The following is a 21,341-nucleotide window of genomic DNA, read 5'->3' on the forward strand; positions in this document are numbered from 1 at the left end:
ATTATATGTACTTGATGTGTGCTATACGCTATACGTCGATACTAGTTTTGTACCTTTTGTTAACATTTTTAATACGTTGTTTTCGTAATTAATTAGTATGATACCAACGTATACACCATAGGCGTAGTCAAAACATTTATCAAAAAATACAAATATCTCTTCAAACAGCTAGGTTAAGAAAAGTATGTGCCACGGCACTGTTTGGTGACATCGTCACAATTTGCTCTCGGGTGTTATTTGTCCTTGGATTCTTTAGTCATTGCAAATATGAATTTTAGATAGTATTTATTTGTCGAAACGACTGTAGATTAAGATATTGTCCTAGAAATTAGCATTATTAAGAACTATCATGATAATATATAAGGTGCAACCTCAGCGTAATCAATAATAATAAATACAGGGTGGTCCGAACTAGGGAATGCAATCCCGCACCAAAATATCAATCCCGCAACCCCGCGGGATTAAAGCAATCAATCCCGCGGATCCGCAAAATTGCGGGATTGTAAACAATAGTCATACATTGGGTCCTAAATGGTACAAAAGGCATTGTACATTTTGGATAGGCCCACAATATATTGATATAGCGTGTATCTTAAACTAGCCGTACAGAAATTTGGACACCGAGGTATACAGGGTGTTCAAAAAATATATTTAATATTAAATAAACTTAAATTTTATTATAATTTATCTATTTATTTTATAAATAAAAATATTATTCTGATTGAAGTTTTTTTAACTTGTGTTAGTTATCTGCTTTTAGATACACTCTATAGTCTGTCCAACGAAAAGATCCTTGACAGTGATAGATGTGTCTGTCATTTTAATTTCAAAGTAGTTTATTTTATTTTACAAAGAAATAAGTTGGTACAACTGGAACGCATAGCAGGAAATATTTAAAATTTGATTGACAAGATGACAAGTGACTTCAAAATATTGTGAAAAAAACTGCATAAAACTGAAAAAATGTAATCGAGTTATTTTATTTAATAAAAACGGTATGTGTTAATACAAAACAAACAAGAACAAGACACTACATACCAAAAAAATATAAAAAAGAACTATTATTTACTTTCAAGCTTTATGAAACTACCCGCATTTATGATTATATTTATCAATATAACTTATGTACAAATACAAATTTGTAATATTCCACAGGAATAAATAAAACAACATAGGTAAATAAAACAAACTATTTTATTAATAATAACACCTACCAAATTTTATACCTTAAAGGTTGATTAATTAACTTTAATCTTAATTTTTTTAAACCAGTACCTTTTGACATTATTTTTCTGCAGCACTAAAATACATTATTTACCAATCGTGTGATGTCGATATTTTACAGCTACTCCAGTTTTTAGTATGTGTTTAGTTTGATCCTTCTACCATATACGAGATGCACTTATCTACGACGAAATGGTATACAAACTTTATCGATGGCAACTTCATTGGTGTATAAGACTTTCTGCCTGGGCAGCGAATATTAACCATAAACTGTGCTCTGGGTCTACAGTTAATTTTCACTCAATTTTTCCTCCACTTGACTTTAAAAGACACAAAACACACGTAATAATACGAATCAAAATGCATCATCTTCCAAAACGCAGGATATTTAACAAAAGTTGACACAAAATTATAACCTATAATTTGGCAAGACTTTGACAAGCGTCAAAAATGACAAAAATCTAAAGGCGAGTTCATACGCATCGGCGTCCGTTTGTCGTTCATCGTTCCGTCAAACCAATAAAATTGAAATACGATCTGTCATTTTTTAAATAAACCAATAAAACTGGTTAAAAACAACAAGACACGACGCATGACGGATTTATATTTAAACCCATCCATAGATAACTTAAAAATTATTAGAAACTTTTTTTAGTAAAATAAATAGATTGGTATGGGACGTCATCTGCTTTTCTTCTGTCATCGTCTGTCGAAATCTTACCTGAGAAAAAAAACAGAGTATATATCAATAATTGTTTGGCATATGCAGAATGTACAAAGCTTTTTGTACCATTTAGGGCCATACCTATGACTAAAAATGCATATTTCTCGAAAAAACGTCCTATTTTCCTTAAAACAAAAAAAAATAAAAAACCAATTAAATTGTTTTTTCTAATTTCAATACAGATTCGTCGTACTTGATAAAAATTTCGATTTTTTAAAAATTGTAAATTTGCGGTAAAAAAGATTCTTGATCAAATTTTCACACTCTTATAAAACGCCCTGTATACGAGAATTTGCTAAATATATTTTCGAAAACCACATCAGCATCTTAATCACAATAGATTCATCTAAAACCTGGTCCAAACCGCATCCCAAAATCTTTTTAGTTCAAGAGATATTCAACTTTAAATTTACCCTAACATTTTGCTGGTCCCAATAATTATGTCCAGCAATTTATTTGACGAAATTGTCCACAAGTACCGTATGATCCAAAAAAAAACGGCGTCCAGTTGGCTTGGAAATGACGATCGATGACATTTTCCATATAATTTTACATATAAAATGACAGCGATCTTCATTTCATAACCATCGCTGACGCCGTTTTTATTCGATCATACGGCACTAGTTAAACGCTTTTCTTCACTTACGCACATACGCCAGAAAGAAATCTAACAACTAGCCTGTTTGTTTCACTTATTTTTAATGGCCAAGCCGTAAGGGGAATCCCCCGGGTTCCGAGCGTCGACGCATCGGCCCGGAACGTATCGGTTCGATCTTAATCGAGATCGATTCGGTTACCCAGTGGTAATGTTTGGTAATGTGTTGATCCCGCGGATCCCGCACGGTAAATCCCGCAACTTGGATCCCGCGGAATCTTAGAGGGATCCCGCATTTGCGGGATCCAGCATTTGCGGGATTGCATTCCCTAATTATGACAATATGATGACAATGAAAAGTTGGTTTCCATAACAATGTATAATTTGGACTTTCTAAACCGTATAATTGTTTTAATTAAATTATACTTGTTTTGGAAATACGTGCAACTTTTAATGCGCATAGCGCAAATTAAGGACCTCGAGAAAGACAAACCTACTGAACGTTTCATAAGTGGTGCAATAAAGAAGCTTTGAAAGTGGCATGTCGTGATGTTGGAGACATATTTTTTAATGCTAAACTTATGGCGTTGATTTATCCACGTAAGTACCGTATGATCGAAAAAAAACGGAGTCCAGTTGGCTTGGAAATGAACATACAAAATGACAGCGATCTTCATTTCATAGCCATCGCTGACGCCGTTTTTATTCGATCATACGGTATATATGATCTAGGAGTACGACAATATATGACGTAACATTGAACGATGGCAGAAAATTCTATACCTATTATTATGTCAACTAATGGCAGAACAGGAAATATTTTATAATAACGCTGAGGTTGCAATACTAAATCGTATTCTACAGGGTACGATCAAAAAACTTTGTTTTTTTGATCAGACTCCAAACATTCACACTCAATTTTACGAATAAAAAAAATTGTATAAAAAATTGACATTTGTATATAGTTAGCTGGTATAAGCCGCGTTTTCGTATGAATTAAACTTAGTAGTTATTTTGTAACAAACCAATTCGATGTTAGATTAAAATTAAGTAAACCTTGTTTAGATGTAACAGTTTTGGAACATAATCCTTGGACCAAACGCACGTAGAATTCGTAAAACCCCACAATTAAATGTAAAGGAAAGACGTAAGCTTAAGAAGAAATTCATACTTTTTAAAACTTTGTATTGCTTTTAAAAATGGCATTTATAATATTCCTAGATCGAGAGTATTTTTCGGAATAAGCTTTTTAATCTTCAAACTCGTAGATGAATTAAACTCGGTATATACAGGGTGTAAGAAGTGATTGAAGAGATTTTCACTAAAATTTTTGGATTTCATTCATATAAAAATATTATTTTCCATAGCACCTGTTAAAATTGCCTTATATCTATCAAAAATAGTAGATAAAACGGTACTTTAACCACAAAGGTAGATTAAATGATACTTTAACAGCGAGGATAGGTTAAAAACTTTATTTCTTCTCGCACGTTTTTTAATTGCTTCCATTTTTGAAAATTTTTGTATTCCTTTTCATAAGTTATTCGGAATTTAAACGGAAGTAGTTTGGATATGGCGTTTGTCGCCTCAGCCTGAATATTTGTTGGTAATTTACTTATTTCGTTTTAAGCCATTTCTGGCTCCAATTCGATCAGCAATCGACTCGAAAGAGAATTAAAAAATATTAATATTTTAATAAAACACGCTTTTAGATGTATCAAAAAACTTTTAATAAGAGTAACTTTAACTCTACATACAGTATTGGCCATAAGTGGATGAACTTTATTAAAATAATGGGTTTTTCCTAATATGTTTAAAATTAAAATTTGAGCTATATTTACTTGAAGTCTAGTGTCAGTGCTATAAAAATAAATAGCATTGTTTTTTTAAAATGTGCTTTAATAAGGTAGCAAAAAATTTAAATTGAAAAAACTATTGGACAAAAGTAGATGAACAAAATTTATATTTAATAAAAAAAATCTTATGTTAACAAAAACTGAAAAATTAACTTATAATTTAGTAGTACTTAGTGTAATAACCTTTATTCTTAATTACTTTCAGACATCGCTTAGGCATGGATCCCAGAAGATTTTCAATTATTCTCTTCCAAAGCTGCAAATAATTCTTGCTTATTTTTGTAGAATTTGGTCCTAATGTGTTGATCCAAAATTTCCCATAAATTTTCTATTGGATTCAGGTCTGGGGATTGCGATGACCATTTGAGAACAGTCACCATTTCATCTTCCAAAAACCTTTTAACCAATTGTGAGGCATGTTTCGGGTCGTTATCATGTTGGAAGTGTACAACTGGCATTTTTTCCTCCAAATAAAGCACTAAAAGGTTTTGTAAAATGTCTCTGTAGCCAAACCGATCCATTATGCCCTCAATTTTATGGAGAGGCCCCATCCCATACCCAGAAAAACACCCCCATACCATGATTGAGCCCCCACCATGTTTTACAGTGGGTCGCGTGTACTTTGGTAGCAATCGTGTGTTGGGAGGTCTTTGTACATGTTGAATCCCATCTGATGACACCAAATTAAACTTTGATTCATCACTAAAACAAACTTTTTTCCATTGTGCCACAGTCCAGTTTTGATATTCCTTGGCAAATGCTAATCGGGCCTTCAAATTTTTTTTTGATAGCAGTGGTTTCTTGGCGGGTCTTCGGGAAAACAACTTCTGGTCAACTAATTTACGTCGGATCGTCCTTGTACTCACTGGTGGATAGCCCATTTCTTCAAGTTTTGCTTTTATCTTCGTTGACGGCAAAAATGGATCTTGTGAAGAAATTCGTGTTATGTCTTTTTATCATATTGGGACCAACTTTTTAGGTCGTCCTGGTTTTCTTTTTATAGAGACATCTCCTCTCTCATTATATCTCTTTAAAATATAATGTACCGCTGATTTTCCAAGGCGTAATTGCTTAGCGATTTCCGATTGCTTCAAACCATCCTTAAAAGCATTCACTACTCGCAACTTAAGATCTGCAGACAAGTTAATTCCACGTGGCATGATATATCACAAGAGCTCAAATGTTCATAAAAGCAGAACAAATGAAACTAACGATTTTTAAAAATATTTGGTTCATCTACTTTTGGTCCAAGACAAAAAAGCAATATTTGCCAATTCTTATCTATAAATGATAAGACTAACAGAAGAATTTATATTTGTTTGTCGTATTTTGGTGAGAATGTATTAAACTTTTAACATACAAAGGTACATAAAATAATTTTGATATTTAACACCTCAAATCTGATTTTCTTCGCAATTATTGGTATTGGTTCATCCACTTTTGGCCAATACTGTATATGTTTCGACTTGTTAGGCCTTTTTGAAGAGTTTTTTAAGAACTAATCGTCTAACTACACTGTCTCTATATATATATTTGCTATGGGGGTGGGTTCAGAGAGTTTACAATAGGTACCGAACCCACCTCTGATAGCAAATGCTATATATATAGGTGCTAGCAATATATATATATATATATGTATATATATATATATATATATATATATATATATATATATATATATATATATATATATATATATATATATATATATATATATATATATATATATATATATATATATATATATATATACATAGCAAATATATATGTAGTTACAGTGTAGTTAGACGATTAGTTCTTAAAAAACTCTTGAAAAAGGCCTAAAAAGCTGAAACATATATGTAGAGTTAAAGTTACTCTTATTAAAAGTTTTTTGATACATCTAAAAGCGTGTTTTATTAAAATACTAATATTTCAACGATGTTTCACAAGGAACCAACCACAGCAATTCAGTACAATTAATTAAAAAATATTGACTCAAAACTGACAACTAAAGAGACAGCTTTATTTATTTGTCAAATTACATAGAAACCAACGCCAACCCAGTACAATATTTTTTCTACTCGTAATAAATTCCTTGAAATAATAATTTCTGAATATTTTTTAAAATGTAACTCGCTATGGAAAAAAATTTCCATAGTTTTAATTCATTATCGTGTCCCGAAATTAATCTTTTCGGTCGACTAAAAAAAAATAACTATTATTACACCCTGTATACATAGATTTATTAATAAATTTCTACTTCTCATTTGAAGCAATATGCTCTGGTTGTGATACGATTAAATAAAAGTAAACCTTTAGTCCTGAAATAGGAATTTTAGCCAATTAAAAGTATAATATATAAACTTTATATTAGGAAATATAATATAAAAAACTAGGAAGAATATGACTTATTTTTTCTCTTAGAAAAAAGTATATAAGTACCCTATATAGCTAGGTAAAAAAGTAATTAAAAAACTGTAAGCTTTTAAAGTTATTTTGTAAATTATATTTTAAAAAATAACTTAAAAGGAAACAGTATATTTAATAAACCTGTACAATTTAAAAAACGAATTGCGTAAATATATCTAAATAGATTGTACATAGATAGAATATAATGTAAAGTTTTCCTCTATATAACTGATATTCCTACCTAATGGAATTGTGTTACTTATTATAAATTTTAAAGATATTTATTAACTGTGTTATATTTATTTTGTTTCCCTTTTTTTGTTATAAAATAAAGTATTTTAAAAGTATATCGTTGATGTTATTAAGAACCTTTTCGAATAGATTAAATACAAGAATGTTTGAAGCCTACAAACTACCTTTTTTTCAAAATTTCAACATTATTACCTAACTAAAATCTCTAGATATCCTTTATTAAGAAAATAGACACTATTATTCATAGATATTGGAAAGTGCCCATAAGGACAATGTAAATACTATTTGGCGCTGTTCTTACAACGGTCGCTCTCCAAAGCTTTTGATAATTTCCGAGTTCGGATTTTCCGGAATTATGTCGCCAAATATTGTTTATTCAAATTTATTATTGTCTTTTAATTTTTTTAAATAAAATACAGTGTGTTGCAATATACAGGGTGAGTTTTCTACAATGTTCTCTATGGGTATCTTGGAAACTATTGGTTTGGTTTGGTTTGGTTGGTTCAACTTTTCTTGACCATACATTTTCGAGGATACGTTGACCGGTGAATGTTATGTTTTTTAGAGAACGATTTTCAAGACTTGTTAGAAAAGTTAAATTTAGTTATAGCCAATTCTTATTTCTCTTGACTAATTTCACTTAGATTGCATGGCATTCTTATTCTTTTGTGATTTATAACTTATAATAAGTCAGAATATATTACTAAACGGTTCTTTAGAATTTACATTACACAAACTAAAACTTAAAAAAATAATATCGCTGCAGTCGAGTCACTGCATACACTTTAAGTTATTTTAGAAAATGTTCAAAAATTCCATTGTTTTGAGTTACACCTTTTTAAAACTGAATTATTACCTATTCTCACAAAAGGACCGGTTGATTTAATTAAACTTCTCTCGTACCGCCACTTCCAGTGCCTCCCTTAATTCATAAGTTCTTTTGTAAACCTTATTTTTAACCATACCGCATAAAAAAATCTAAAATGGATAGGGACGAAATTTGTTTTTTTCAAAATATCTAGTAAGCCATGAAGTTTTTCATAAATCTGAAAGGCGCATATTTATGACCCCACAAAACTGCAATTCTTTCCCCATTTAACCGACTCTCTATCTCCAGTAGTTTCCAAGATACCCATAGAGAACATCGTAGGAAACTCATCCTGTATATAGCGAATCAATTTTTCGGGAGGCTTTGACTAGTAGAAAGGAGGGCATCACTATTAATGGGCAGGTCTTAAATAATATGCGGTTCGCGGACGATACCGTCCTTATAGCAGACAACGTGGAGGGTCTGCAAACACTTCTACAAAGACTAAACAACACGTATAGAGTCTATAGCCTGAAAATGAACCCTAAGAAAACTAAATTTATGATAATCACTAAGAGAGAAGATGTCTAAGCCAATGTTCTAATAGATGATATATACACCTATGGAGAGAGTTCAAAAATATAAATATCTAGGCAATTGGTTGACCGAAAACTTGAATCAATCAGCAGAAATAAAAGCTCGAATAGAAATAGCCAGGGCATCCTTTGTAAAACTCAAAAAATGTCTGTGCAGTGGAGACATCAACTTAAAGCTTAGATTAAGAATGCTAAGGGGTTACATATTTGCAACTTTACTCTATGGTTCAGAAGCTTGGACATTTAAAAAGGCCGTAATGGAGAAGCTTGAGGCATTCACAAGATGGTGATATCGGCGTATGCTGAGAATTGCATGGTCTGACAAGGTTACAAATATAGAACTGCGACGCAGAATTCAGAAGGACGAAGAGGTGATTAACACCCTTAAAAAGAGAAAACTTGAGTACTTTGGGCACATAATGAGAGGACCTAAATATGCCCTGCTGCAGAACATAATAGAAGGAAAGATAAAGGGCAGAAAGACCCAAGGAAAAAGAAGAACATCATGGCTCAAGAATTTGAGAGAATGGTTTGGAATGACTTCAAATCAGTTATTCAGAGCAGCCGTTAACAAAGTTAGAATTGCCATTATGATTTCCAAGCTCCATTAGGAGATGGATCCCGAAGAAGAAGAAGTTGCATATAAGACATAATTATTTTATTTAAGAATATGTATGAAGTACTTATGAAACATTGGAAACCGACGTTATGCCACGATCCACGATGGCTTTTGCAGTTTACACAGATATTTAAGTTTTTAATGCCACTTTTTCACAATTATCACGGGTTTAAGTAAATACAATTTAGGTTAAACTCACAAGATAGCAATAATTACTTTGAAAATGGACGCTTTAAACGCTTTTCGGTATTTTTTCAATGAGGACGGTTTAAATTTTGAAAGATTTTATAATTTTTGAAGATTCTGACTTTGACAAGAGAAAATTATTGTTTGCGGTTGTTCTTAGCAACCGCTATAGCAGCGCCCTACAACGTATGCGCTCCAAAACAATTATAAGTGTTGGCGGCAAACCTAGCATTCCAATCTAAACTTATTTCCTATATCTATGCTATTTTTTTTATTTGTCATACATGTCAATGTCATCCTGTTACCAAATTTATTGCAGTATCCGCCATTTTGCGCATTATCTGCATCCACAGCATTATCAGTATCCGCCATTTTGAGTCCAATATACATACTTCAAATAAACTGGCACTTGTCACTTCTATATAGCTAAAGTATTTTGTGATTACAACCTGGTACTCTTGTTAAGAACTTTCAAATAACAAATATCAGTTAAAAAAAAGATTTATTTCATCATATTAAACACCAACAATCTTAGGTAAAAATATTTATCTTGCACCTGTAGTTCAGGCGAAATATCTTGCACGTAATTGCATCCATACTTTCGTAAATATTTCGAAAATTTATCATCCGATTTTTCTAAAACAATATCTAAAACTTTATCCTTATCCCTAATTAATCCAGGAACATTCAAGAACGTCCTGTAAAACACTTCATAAAAATACGTCAAATCTTCGTCTTTAAAACTTGCAAACATGTCACTTCCTGCTATGTTCAAAAACAAGTTAGAAACTTGCGAGTTTGTATACTCATCTTGTCTGACTTTAACAATTTCCAGAAATATTTTCAGCACCTTGGATATCATATTGGTTCCTTTTTTGTCAGATAGGACACTCCAAACAACGTTGTAAAGTTGAACCAACAAAGAATAATTCTCGCAGAGCATTTTGACAGCTAAAGGTACCTTACAAGCTGAATATAACACCTCCGATATCAGCAGTTTACACTGAGTATCTGCCAGACAACTAGAAGACAACTCCAACAACATTTTTAGACCCATAGACTTCAAAAGATCTAAAAAGTCTCTTTCTGTTCTCAATCCGTCTCTTAGTACTTCTAAAATAAAACTACGATGTTCTTTGAAGTTTACATCGGAACTGAAGAGTAGAGTGTAGATTTCTGGTACAGTGCTCAAGTCAAGAACTTGCTTGGCTGACAAATAAGAGCACAATGGAGAGTACATTGGATGAGTTGGGTTGGTCAGGATCAAAGACATGCGGGCGAAGAATATGGCAGAGAAGTTGTTCAGTTTGAAGTCTGGCAACACTGCCGTACCTAGTAGAAATTGAAATGAAAAAATAAACATAATAAAAAAAAATGTCTCTTATGGTATGCTTTGGTTTTGACTGACAAATTATCTTCTAATTCGTGTATTTTCAAAGACATCTAAATGGGTAGACAGAACACTCCATTCATAAAACTAAATTTTTTAGAATCATACATGGTTTGACACTTTTATGAGAGTTAAAAAGAGATGGGTACATAAATATGACAACACGGTTGAGTTTCGTCTCTCTTTCTGTCATTTGGCTCTCTCATTGTTCCGTCAAACCAATAAAATTGAAATACGATCTGTCATTTTTGAAATGATATGACGGATTTATATTTAAACCCATCCATAGTTAACTTAAAAATTATTAGAAACTTTTTTTAGTAAAATAAATAGATTGGTATGGGATGTCATCTGCTTTTCTTCTGTCATCGTCTGTCGAAATCTTACCTGAGAAAAAAAACAGAGTATACTCTAAGCATGGCTAAAGGTAAAAAAAACGTAATGACACTTACCGTCGAAATATCAACTCCGGGTTAGAATAGTCCACCTTTTTACAAACTATGCACTGGCGAACCATCGTAGATAGTTATAAACTACTTTAAATAGTTTTCTTTGCAATAAACACTAATAATTATTAGAAAGTTGTTCAAAAGCTACAAAAACTTTCAACTACCGCAGAAAACTCACAACCGCACGCTGTCAAATATAAGTTGAATTAAAACAAATGAAACCGTCAAATGTCAGAGTAATTCCTACAGATTTCGACAATTTCGTAGTAAAGATGAATCCACAGCGATGCCGCTAGTTGTCATTGTAATTTCCCTAATATAATTTAATTAGAAAACTAAAAATCATTTCAAATGCATAATCCTGGCACAATATATGTATATTAATTAAAGTTATATACCTATACAAATATTTAGTTTAACGTTTCTATAGGTACCCAAAAAACATTAATAACAATAATAACATTTGGAACTCGAACCGTATTCTATCACATACCGCGTAAATCTGTCATCATCGATTTTTGCGGAACACGGTTCTTGATCGCGATAAAATTTAAATCGTTCTGTCTCCCTTTATTTAGATGTCTTTGTGTATTTTACTATAATTTGAAGCATAATAAATAATTTTTAAATTAAAATAAATAAATGAAGATACCTTTACAGAGTGCCTCGACAAATCTAATCCACAACGGATTATCCTTTCCAGTTTGTCTGGCTTCCAGATGGAAATAAAACCTTGACAACACATGACATGCCGCTTGACGTACCTGCTTATCACGGCTACTAAGTCCTACAACTGTCAAACTTAGGGCGCCACTCCTACAAATATTCTAAATAAATATAAGAAATAAAAAAACCTATAAAAATGCAGACCTGGTGAAGACGTAAGTCTTAACTTGTTGCTCTGGCGCTAGAATATGGCTAAACAGTGGTAAAATGAATTTGAGGTCGTAGCATCGAGAGTCTGTTACTTCAGTGTCATCGTCGTGTAGATTGTCGTTTAAAGAATAATTGGTTATAGTATTGTTCACTAGTTCTTCTTTCAAAACACCTAGAAATCAAATATGAGCAATATCAATAAGAATTTATAAAAATATTTAACACTTAGAAATTTGTTTCTTGCATAGATTTTTTTTCAGTGACGTTACTTTTAAGCCCATCACAAAAGTACTGGACCTATCATATGATAAAAAACAGCGGCAAGTTACCTTAGAAATATCGATCGATATAGTCTATAAAATGAATAACTTTGAATTTTGACCGTTATTTTTTACCAACAGGGCAAATATAAAATCCCTCTATCAAAAAAGTTACTGATATTCCTTAAATTGAGTGCCTGAACGAATCAGATAGGTAACTCTTTTTACTTTCGTGAAATAGAAAAGGACAATAATAAAACAAGTGACAGTTCTTGCTCTTCTTGCAAAAATCAACACGAAATAACATAATTGTCAAAAGTAAAATGTCATCAGCTTTTGACATTTCTAAATATCAGACCAATGTCGTCTCTAATAGAACAGCCTCGGAGCGATATTTATGACGTCACGCTAGTTAGGTACTACGGATTAATAAATATGTTGTAGAATACATGGAAAACATAATTATTCCTCGTATTTTTGGTTTGTATTTTAAAAATGATATAGTTTACATGAAATATACATAATATACAGTTCATAAATACAATATTTATATACCTATTTATAGTAATAAATACTTTGGCAAATAAATTATGAACCATACAAATGCAGCAAATATTTTACAATATACAAATAATGAATAGGTACATAAGATAATGGGTAAAATGTAAAATATATTTAAAATTTGGGGGTTTGAAAATCGATCTAATTTAACAAAAAACATTCAATATCTACTAATAGTGATGTATTATTATTTACATTCACAAACTTTATATGCATATTTGGCAAGTATCAATGTTCGAAAAATTATATTTGCAAATAATACAATATCATAGAAAAAAAGGCGTCAGCGATGGCTATGAAATAAAGATCGCTGTCATTGTCATATGTAAAATTATTCTAAAATTTTTGATTTTCTTGGGATATAGTTCGGGAAAAACTCTGATTAAATTTTTGATTTGGTTTTTTATTTTTTTTTTTGTTAAAAAAACGTTTCAGCTAACATTATAGCCTTCATCAGTGTTGTGTCATATGAAAAAAATAGTGTCGAATATAATCCCAAAAAATTACATATAAAATATTCTAAATATATATGTTACTGTAAATGTCTAAAATGCGGTAAAACCTAGCATTTACCAAAACCAACCAATCCCACCAAATAACCAGCTAACCAATGCATTAACACCCCCCAAATAACCAGGCTAACCAATGCATTAAGACCCTCCAAATAACCAGGCTAACCAATCCTAGGTTTAGCGCGCTTATCCTAGGTTTTACAGCATTTCGGACATTTACAGTAACATATATATTTATTAATTAATACATATTTATTAATCCGTAGTATCTAACTAGCGTGACGTCATAAATCTCGCTCCGTGGCTGCTCTATTAAAGGCGGCATTGCGTCAGCATGGCCGCAAGTTGCTAACCTAATAAAATTAACACTAGAAAAGCCCGCGGGAACTGTCAAATTCAAAGTTATTCGTTTCGCAGACATATCATACCCCTAGAATTTTATACAGGGTCCGGCAATAGTGCGTCGGGCATCTGTAGCTCCGAGAATAAAAAACTTGAGAATTTTGTTTGAAGTACAAACTTAAAGTATGTACGAGAATGTATTTCAGAAAAATATTTTAACTTCTATAGGGTGGCTCAAAAAAGTGTGAGTGGATCGGGATGATTTTTTTTAAATTGAACATCCTGTAGATTATTGCATTTTTGGCTTCCTTTCCGATCACTTTATATAGTCCTAAGATATGAGTAAATATATTTCGATAATTTCCGATTAATAAATAAATAAAAAATATATATTTTTCAACCTTCCTGAAATACATCATAGTTCATACTTTAGGTTGTTTTTTATTTTAGGAGCTACCTTGGAGCTACAGATGCCCGACGCACTATTGCCGGACCCTGTATATAGAAAATTGACACTGGTTGTCATTACAGAAGTATTTTCAAAGGTAAATGGACGCCCTTTTTTTCTTCGATTATATGACTTATACATTAGTTAAAGAGATGTTATTAAAACTGCATTAAAAACTTACTTAAGACATTATTGATTTTAGGTTGTCTTGTCAGAGAGCTTTCGATACTAGTTCGAACAGAATAATGAGTTGCAGCTGATCTGCCCCACAGGAATGGTTTAAAGTCATAAAAATGACTCTGATCAGGCTTTGATTCGTACCTATAACAAATAATAAAAATTCTAATATCATGAGAAATACAAGATTAGCAACACTCGGGAGATAAAGGACGTAAAAGAGATTATATCAATGACAAAACTATAACAAATAAAATAGCTGAAATAAAATACAAAAAGATAAATACTCTACAGATATACAGGGTGAGTCTTAAATAAGTGCAAATATTTTCAGGGGTGGTATATTTCGACCCCAGGAACACGTCTATGAGGTTTTTTTCGCAAAAAAAAATGTTGAAAATCGTGCGTTTTCTTTTAAATTTCTCTGTATATTTTTCGAAAACTTTTTTGAACTGCCTGTTCACCGTAAATTTTTCCACGGTATTATTTCTTAAGCTCTAATATTACCATAGTTACAGCTTTACCACAGATTATACAGATTATAAACTTTGTTTTTTCTTTATTGTTTTTCGTGGTTCCAATTTTCGGAATCGGGCACTAGTTAGGTTACTAGTTTGCGCACATACCACGCCCACTTATGGCCTCTAAAATTGTGCACAGCGCCTGACCGGTACAGTTATTAGAGAGATATCGGAAAACCGAATAGCGTCATGCAGTATTTACACGTACCTTATCATGGTTACGATATGCGCGAGTCAATTTTTAACGCAACACCCGCTAATAACGTTACCGCCTGACGTAATTTGCGGATCTATTACACCAAGCGCTATTTCTAAATAACGTTTAAAAATTACTTAAATGGGCATGTGCGGGTATTTGACAACCGGGGCCGGCCGGCGAGATCTTTTATTTTAGGTTATGTTTGAATTGTTTTGAATTATTACTTTAGTTTTATTAGGTAATTAAGTAGCTGGGATTAGTTTTAATTAAATAAATATGGCCCAAAATATGGATTCCACTTCTTCCAATATTAAAGAACCTATAAAGAGGCTTAAGTTTACAGCAGATGACGGCTTAGCCCTTCTAAGAGAATTTGTTGCTTGTTGCACTAAACCCACTGGCAGACGTTGAACAATAAAGCACTGGAAACTGGAAATAAGCACTTTAGCCCTTTAGTTTTAAAATACCTAGTAAACAAAATAATTTCAAAGTTTTAAAAATTCAAAGTTAGGTTAAGTTTAAATAGCGGACGCGACGCGATCAGAATTCTTTCCAATCCGATAACTATAAATGAAGAGAGTTAATACTAGTTAATACCACCTCACGTAAAGGAAATAACACCTGGCCTTATTAACGTCCATGCACGCTATTCGGTTTAGCGATATCTCACTATTACGCTGTTTATTGTTATTTTACGCGAGTTTATTTTAGCGCACAGGAAATTTGACTCGTTTGCACATCGTCATAAAAAACAATTTTCGTACCACGAATTAAGGACAAGATTTTTATCTGTATACTTATAGGATACCTAATCTGTGGTATTATCTTAGATGTTGGCAACGCATGAATATCTTTTCATTAAAAAAAACAATTACTTACAATTTTAACAATTTCAAAATGACTCTGTCACATCTTGTCACCAATCCTCTGTACGCTGAAAGAACAATTGCCACGTGACTCTTCTCTATCAATTCCTGCCAATTTTCGGAAATAATAAGCAACAACTTCAAAATTTCCAACTTCGAGTCAGTATGTTCAGAGAGCACAACGTTCAAAAACTCCGAATGCGAGAGTAACATTTCCAGTAGCTCAGCAACTTCTTCTTTTTCAATGGAAGTTTTCAAAATATTTAGGGACATACATAAGGTGGCCAATAAAATATGTTGGCCGGAAACTCCGAATTTTAAAGCGTATTTACAAAAAGTCTTGAATGATTCGTGTGAAGATACAGATTTCAGATTATTATACGAATGTTTAGAAAGCTTTTCTAAGACCCGATTAAAAATGTTCACAGACTCTGATATTTTGACTGTACTATCTTCTGATGACGATTTTTTCTTGAACAAAAACATAATCAAATGAATAAAAGTCAGTATCACATTCCCTGCCTGTTTTTCATTAAGTTCCTTTGTATTAAGAACCTTACTAAAAACTGCTTCTAAAAATTTCAAATGAAATACCTCAGTCACCTCGAATCTATGAACTTTATCAGTAAACTGACTACATTTTTCTACAGGCATGAATGATTCAATTAAAACAGCAATATTGTAATCTTTCAAAAAGTGCTGACCAACTTTTTGGGGTTTTTGCAGGGCTTTAAGTAAAGATCCTTCGAGATTTTCGTAAATTATTTTCAAGATACCTTCGTTATTTTTACTGTTAACTAAAACATGAGTTAGAGGTAAAATTAAACCTTTTTTCTCAGCTACAGCTACAATGTTTGTTTCTATATGCTTGGATAATGTTAAGTTCCTTTCAAGTAGAAAAACTATCAAGTCTGTGTTTTCTTTATTATATTCCTTTATTTCTAGAAGAGCAGGAAATAAGGTTTGATCAATATGATCAATAGAGTAAGGAAATACTTCTAAATAACATTTTAAAGCCTTTGACAAGTTAAAACAGTTATGGCCTAATTTGATTAACTCTATGATATATTTGGAAATATTCAAAATTGTAGTTTGATCTAGTGGTTTCAATAACTCATTACTTCGAGACAATTCTGCAGTTCTGCTTAAGGCATAAGACAAAATTTCAGAGACAGAAATATCGCAGTTTTCTAGCACATCTAATGTACGCTCCAACAATGATATACAATACTCATAACTTAAAGGAAACACCTTCAAATATTCTCCAACATTTTCACTCAAACGGAATTTTTTAGGTTTTTTTAACCCCTTGATAATAGAATTAAAAATACTTTGTGAATATACACCGACATATTCCTCAACATCCAATGACAAATCACGAAAAGTTTGAACTACTTTATGAATAGCCCTGGTACAGATTCCAGTAGCTGTATCTTTTGTTGCGGATTTAATATTAAAATGAATTGCTAAATTTGGATTGCCTAAAACAACCTCAAAACACGATGCATTAAAGAAATTAGAGTTGTGTACTTGTTCAATGCAAAAAATCCAGTTTTTTGAATGATTTTCTGTAACCACGCTGAAAGATGTTAAGTTTGTGAAGTAAAACGTGGCTGCTTTGAGAAGATCGACATAAAAACCTGGATATTCCGAGTTATCAAAGAATTCATTTTCTATCGTACTGCTTAAAAAAGATTCACTGAATTTTTTGAACACCCCTAGAGAACCTTTGGTTTTTATTAAAGGCTCACAATTACCCTCAGTCCAATCTTGAATATATTTTAGTACATGATCAGGTACAGTGGAGTGGTACATTTGAACTACCGATAAATACTTGTTAGGAATAGTTTGGGAATGGAATATATTGATTAATACAAACTCTAGATATTTTTTTAGGGTTTTTGAAAGATTAGTTTGCTGTAAATGTTTCAAAAAACCCGCAGTTAAAATACTAAAATGGCTGTGTTTAATTTGGTACGTCATATCTTCCAGATCCTCATTGAAATTAAATAAAGATGTATTTTCTTGTACAGAGACAAGAGATAGTTCCTTCTGATATACTAGAATATTAGCACTGACATCTTTCAAAGTATTTACAAAAGTTTCAATAAAACTTTCAGATATATTGTCGAAATTAAAAATGCCATTACACCAAACCTGGATTTCGTATAAACAACCGTCAAAAATATCCGTGTTTTTTAAGATCTTATATAAAACTATTTGAATATCTTCCGATTTATGTTTGTGGTACATTTTAAGCAATAACGAAGTAACGTTTTCGAAAATATCACTTTTAGGTAAAAAATACGAGTTATCTATGTCAAGAAATATATCAATTGCTTTGATTTGTAATATTTCGTGTCTGTCGTTTTCGATAGATTCCACAAAAAAATCGTCAAAAGCGAAATTAAAGGAAGTGAATTTAAACAGCATTTGTGGAGCTAAATTTTGGTAAGATTTTAAAATATCTAAAACAACTTCAAGAAAATCGAATTTTTGTTCGTTATCAACCGGTTTAAAATCGCGCCAATCAGAAAACAGTTTTTCAGAGAACGGATAATGTTTTTGAATAAAATTTGATAAAATAGTCGCCGTTATTTTACAATCGTTAGGAGAAAACTTTGATTTCATTGCTTGCAGATATGTGTCTATTCGTTTTAACATAGCTGACATTATGTCATAAACGTGTTTCTTCAATTGGAGATCTTTGTTTACCGCATCTCCTGATAAAAGCAGCTTTAAAATTGGAGCTGGCGATACTAAAATCTCGATTATTTGGGCTAACTAAAAACAAAATATATTAAAAATCAATATGAAAGAAAACATTGAATAAAAAGACTAATCTAGAACAAGCTTTAATAAATACCTCTTCAAAGAACAGCGTCTTAAAAGATTATTTTTCCATTTTCTCGTATATACAGGGTGGCGCACCTCATTCGCCTCGGTTGATTATACGAAGACGGAAAGATATTTTATTTCATTTTTGGATTCTTGAGCCCAAAAAAAAAGGTATTTATTATAAGCGTTAAATATGTTTAAAATCTTTGGTTTTTGAGATATTTAAAGATATTTAAATTTGCATGCTACAATAGAATAGATTATTAACACCCTGTACATTACTTTTCAGAATTAGTTCTTGTGCTGAGTTTAAAGGTAGAGAAATAAACTTCACAGAAAAATGTTATTCCTTCCTTAAATGTATACAGGGGTATCAAAAATTGCTGGTCTGTTTGAAATATTTATTTTACATAAAAACTTCGTTATTTCAAATGCAACACTATGTATTTTTTTAAATAAGTTGAAGCAGACTTAAATGCTCTTTCAAACTATATTAGGGTTTCCTATACCTATCTGGCTCAGATTTTGAATAAAAAGCGATTTTTCAATAAAATTGTAATCAAGATGGCTAGTGTTGTCATGGCAAATTTCTAGTGACAGTTAGTAGCTATTTTCAAAATCGAATTAGAAAAAACATCAGATAAACAAATTAGAATAAAAAATGCCCTGGAAGAAAAGTAATAGAAACAATTTTACAAGACCTGGTGCATCAGCTTCGTATACTATAAAGAAAAATTATAAAATATACAATTCATATCATAAAAAAACTCGCAAAAATTCAAATCAAATTTAAATGTATTAAGTGAAATATACAGATAGTCGTTTTATTCAATGTAAAAAAGAATAAGTTTAACAATACCTGTTGTGGAGTGAGTTCTGTTACACAATACTCTATACAGGATGGATCCAAAACATCCAGTAAACTCTTAATAAACTCGACAGCTTTAAGCCATTTTTCTGTTAATCTAGGTTCCAAAAAGGGTTTGAGTATTGTCCAAATATTTTGACATAAATCTGGGCAAGCTCTAAAATAATTTGACATATTAGTAACTCATATTTTATTAATTTTTTTTTATAATTCTCCTTAAACTTTGAGAATCACTAGACTTTCTATGGTTTTTTTTTTCTTTAAAATGCCAAATTATCAAGTTATTATGATTTTTAACTAAAGATAACATACTGGGCAATTTTTATCACAAGTTCACTAGCATAAGAATGTTCCCAGGGTCTGTCCAAACTGTTTACCACAGTATACATGAGTCCATTTTGGTTTTTACGGCCAAGTCCCACCAAGGGATCTTTAAATATGACTCCATACTTCAGATTTGTACAGAGAACTAATAAAAAGTCATGCACACATTCATTAACTTTAGATTTTTCAACCTTGTCCACCTAAAATTTGAAAAACATGAATACCAATAAGAAAATAAAAATATTAAAACTACCATCACGTACCTCAACAACAATTTTGTCATTTTTAAGAGCTTTAAATCCTCCTGGGCCCTTCCAGTTATACAAATTAACAATATCTCTGACAATTGCTGTATTAAAAACATGCATCTTTGTAGTTTTCATCACTGCACTGTTTTGCAGAATATAGTTCTTCATAGCGGCTATTATTAGACAAACTGTATCTGCACGATCATATTGTAATCCTTAAAAATATAAAATATTTGAATTAAATATAGAACAAAATATGTAACTTTTATACCTGATATGATACTAGTAAACAGCGAACTTCTTTGTAGAAAAATTTGTAAAATATGAAAATCACTATCTATCAGGAAGCCTGTGACGAAATGTATAAAATTATCTCGCACATTATCTTTATCCTCTGTATGTTTGGTAAGGAGTTCTATATTAGGAGTATGAAATTTAACGTTTACTAAAATATCCTTAGCCAAGTTTGAAGAAAAGGCTACCATGGCAGTTAATAATTTCAAACATGTCTAAAATAAATAGAAATTATTAAAGAATCAAACACATTTTTTTAAGATAGACTTACTTTACGTTCCTCTTTTGAGGAACTTAAACCAATCATTTTATGTATAACTGGTATATAATTATTAATAAGGTATCGGCATGCTTCGTAAGAACTATTATAAAACTGGCTGTAATTAGCGTTAATTTTCAGAAGTATCAGTGTTATCAACTTAAAAACTATTGAAGGTGGTATAGTAGAGTCATTTTCAAGAATCTGTAATAGCTCTAAAACGTTACCACCATTCTCCAAGTAATCAAAAACGTAATCATGGTTAGGATCGTTTAATTTTTGTTGGAATTCTTGCAAAGCTACAATAAAGGTTTTATAATATGTTAAGAAAACTAATAACTGCTTTGAAACAAACCTATTAACTTATTATCAGAATTTAGTTTCTTTCTAAACTCTTTAACAGAATAGGATTTCGCCTTTTTAGTTTTAGGACTCTCTTCGTTCTTGTTATCACTGATTTTCCGCTTTTTAGATGAAGGCGTGTCAATATTTTCTTCAACGTCCATTTCTCTGAGATAATATGTGTTATAATTATAATTAAAATTATAAAATATTTAAAAGATTCAAAAAAGTATTTAAAATTTAAAAATATAACCTAAAAAAAGCATGGTCAACTAAACTGAAGTTAGCCCTAACTTAATAAAGATTGAACCACAGA

At 31.4% G+C, this 21,341-nt stretch overlaps 1 protein-coding gene across 1 annotated transcript; it reads right to left on the reverse strand.

Moving 5' to 3' along the window:
* Window positions 1-9,736: 9,736 nt before the first annotated feature.
* LOC115884273 lies at window positions 9,737-21,285 on the reverse strand. Its single transcript, XM_030902801.1, has 11 exons — window positions 21,039-21,285; window positions 20,696-20,982; window positions 20,402-20,639; window positions 20,146-20,345; window positions 19,871-20,082; window positions 19,550-19,715; window positions 15,866-18,636; window positions 14,271-14,410; window positions 11,961-12,138; window positions 11,743-11,906; window positions 9,737-10,583 (listed from the first exon to the last, which is right to left on the reverse strand). The coding sequence occupies exons 1-11, from the start codon at window positions 21,187-21,189 to the stop codon at window positions 9,754-9,756; spliced, it is 5,337 nt and encodes a 1,778-aa protein (XP_030758661.1). The 5' UTR covers window positions 21,190-21,285; the 3' UTR covers window positions 9,737-9,753.
* Between the last annotated feature and the right edge of the window lie 56 nt (window positions 21,286-21,341).

This window comes from Sitophilus oryzae, unplaced genomic scaffold (genome assembly GCF_002938485.1).
Source record: "Sitophilus oryzae breed Bouriz unplaced genomic scaffold, Soryzae_2.0 scaffold_227_pilon_pilon, whole genome shotgun sequence".
NCBI lineage: Eukaryota > Metazoa > Arthropoda > Insecta > Coleoptera > Curculionidae > Sitophilus > Sitophilus oryzae.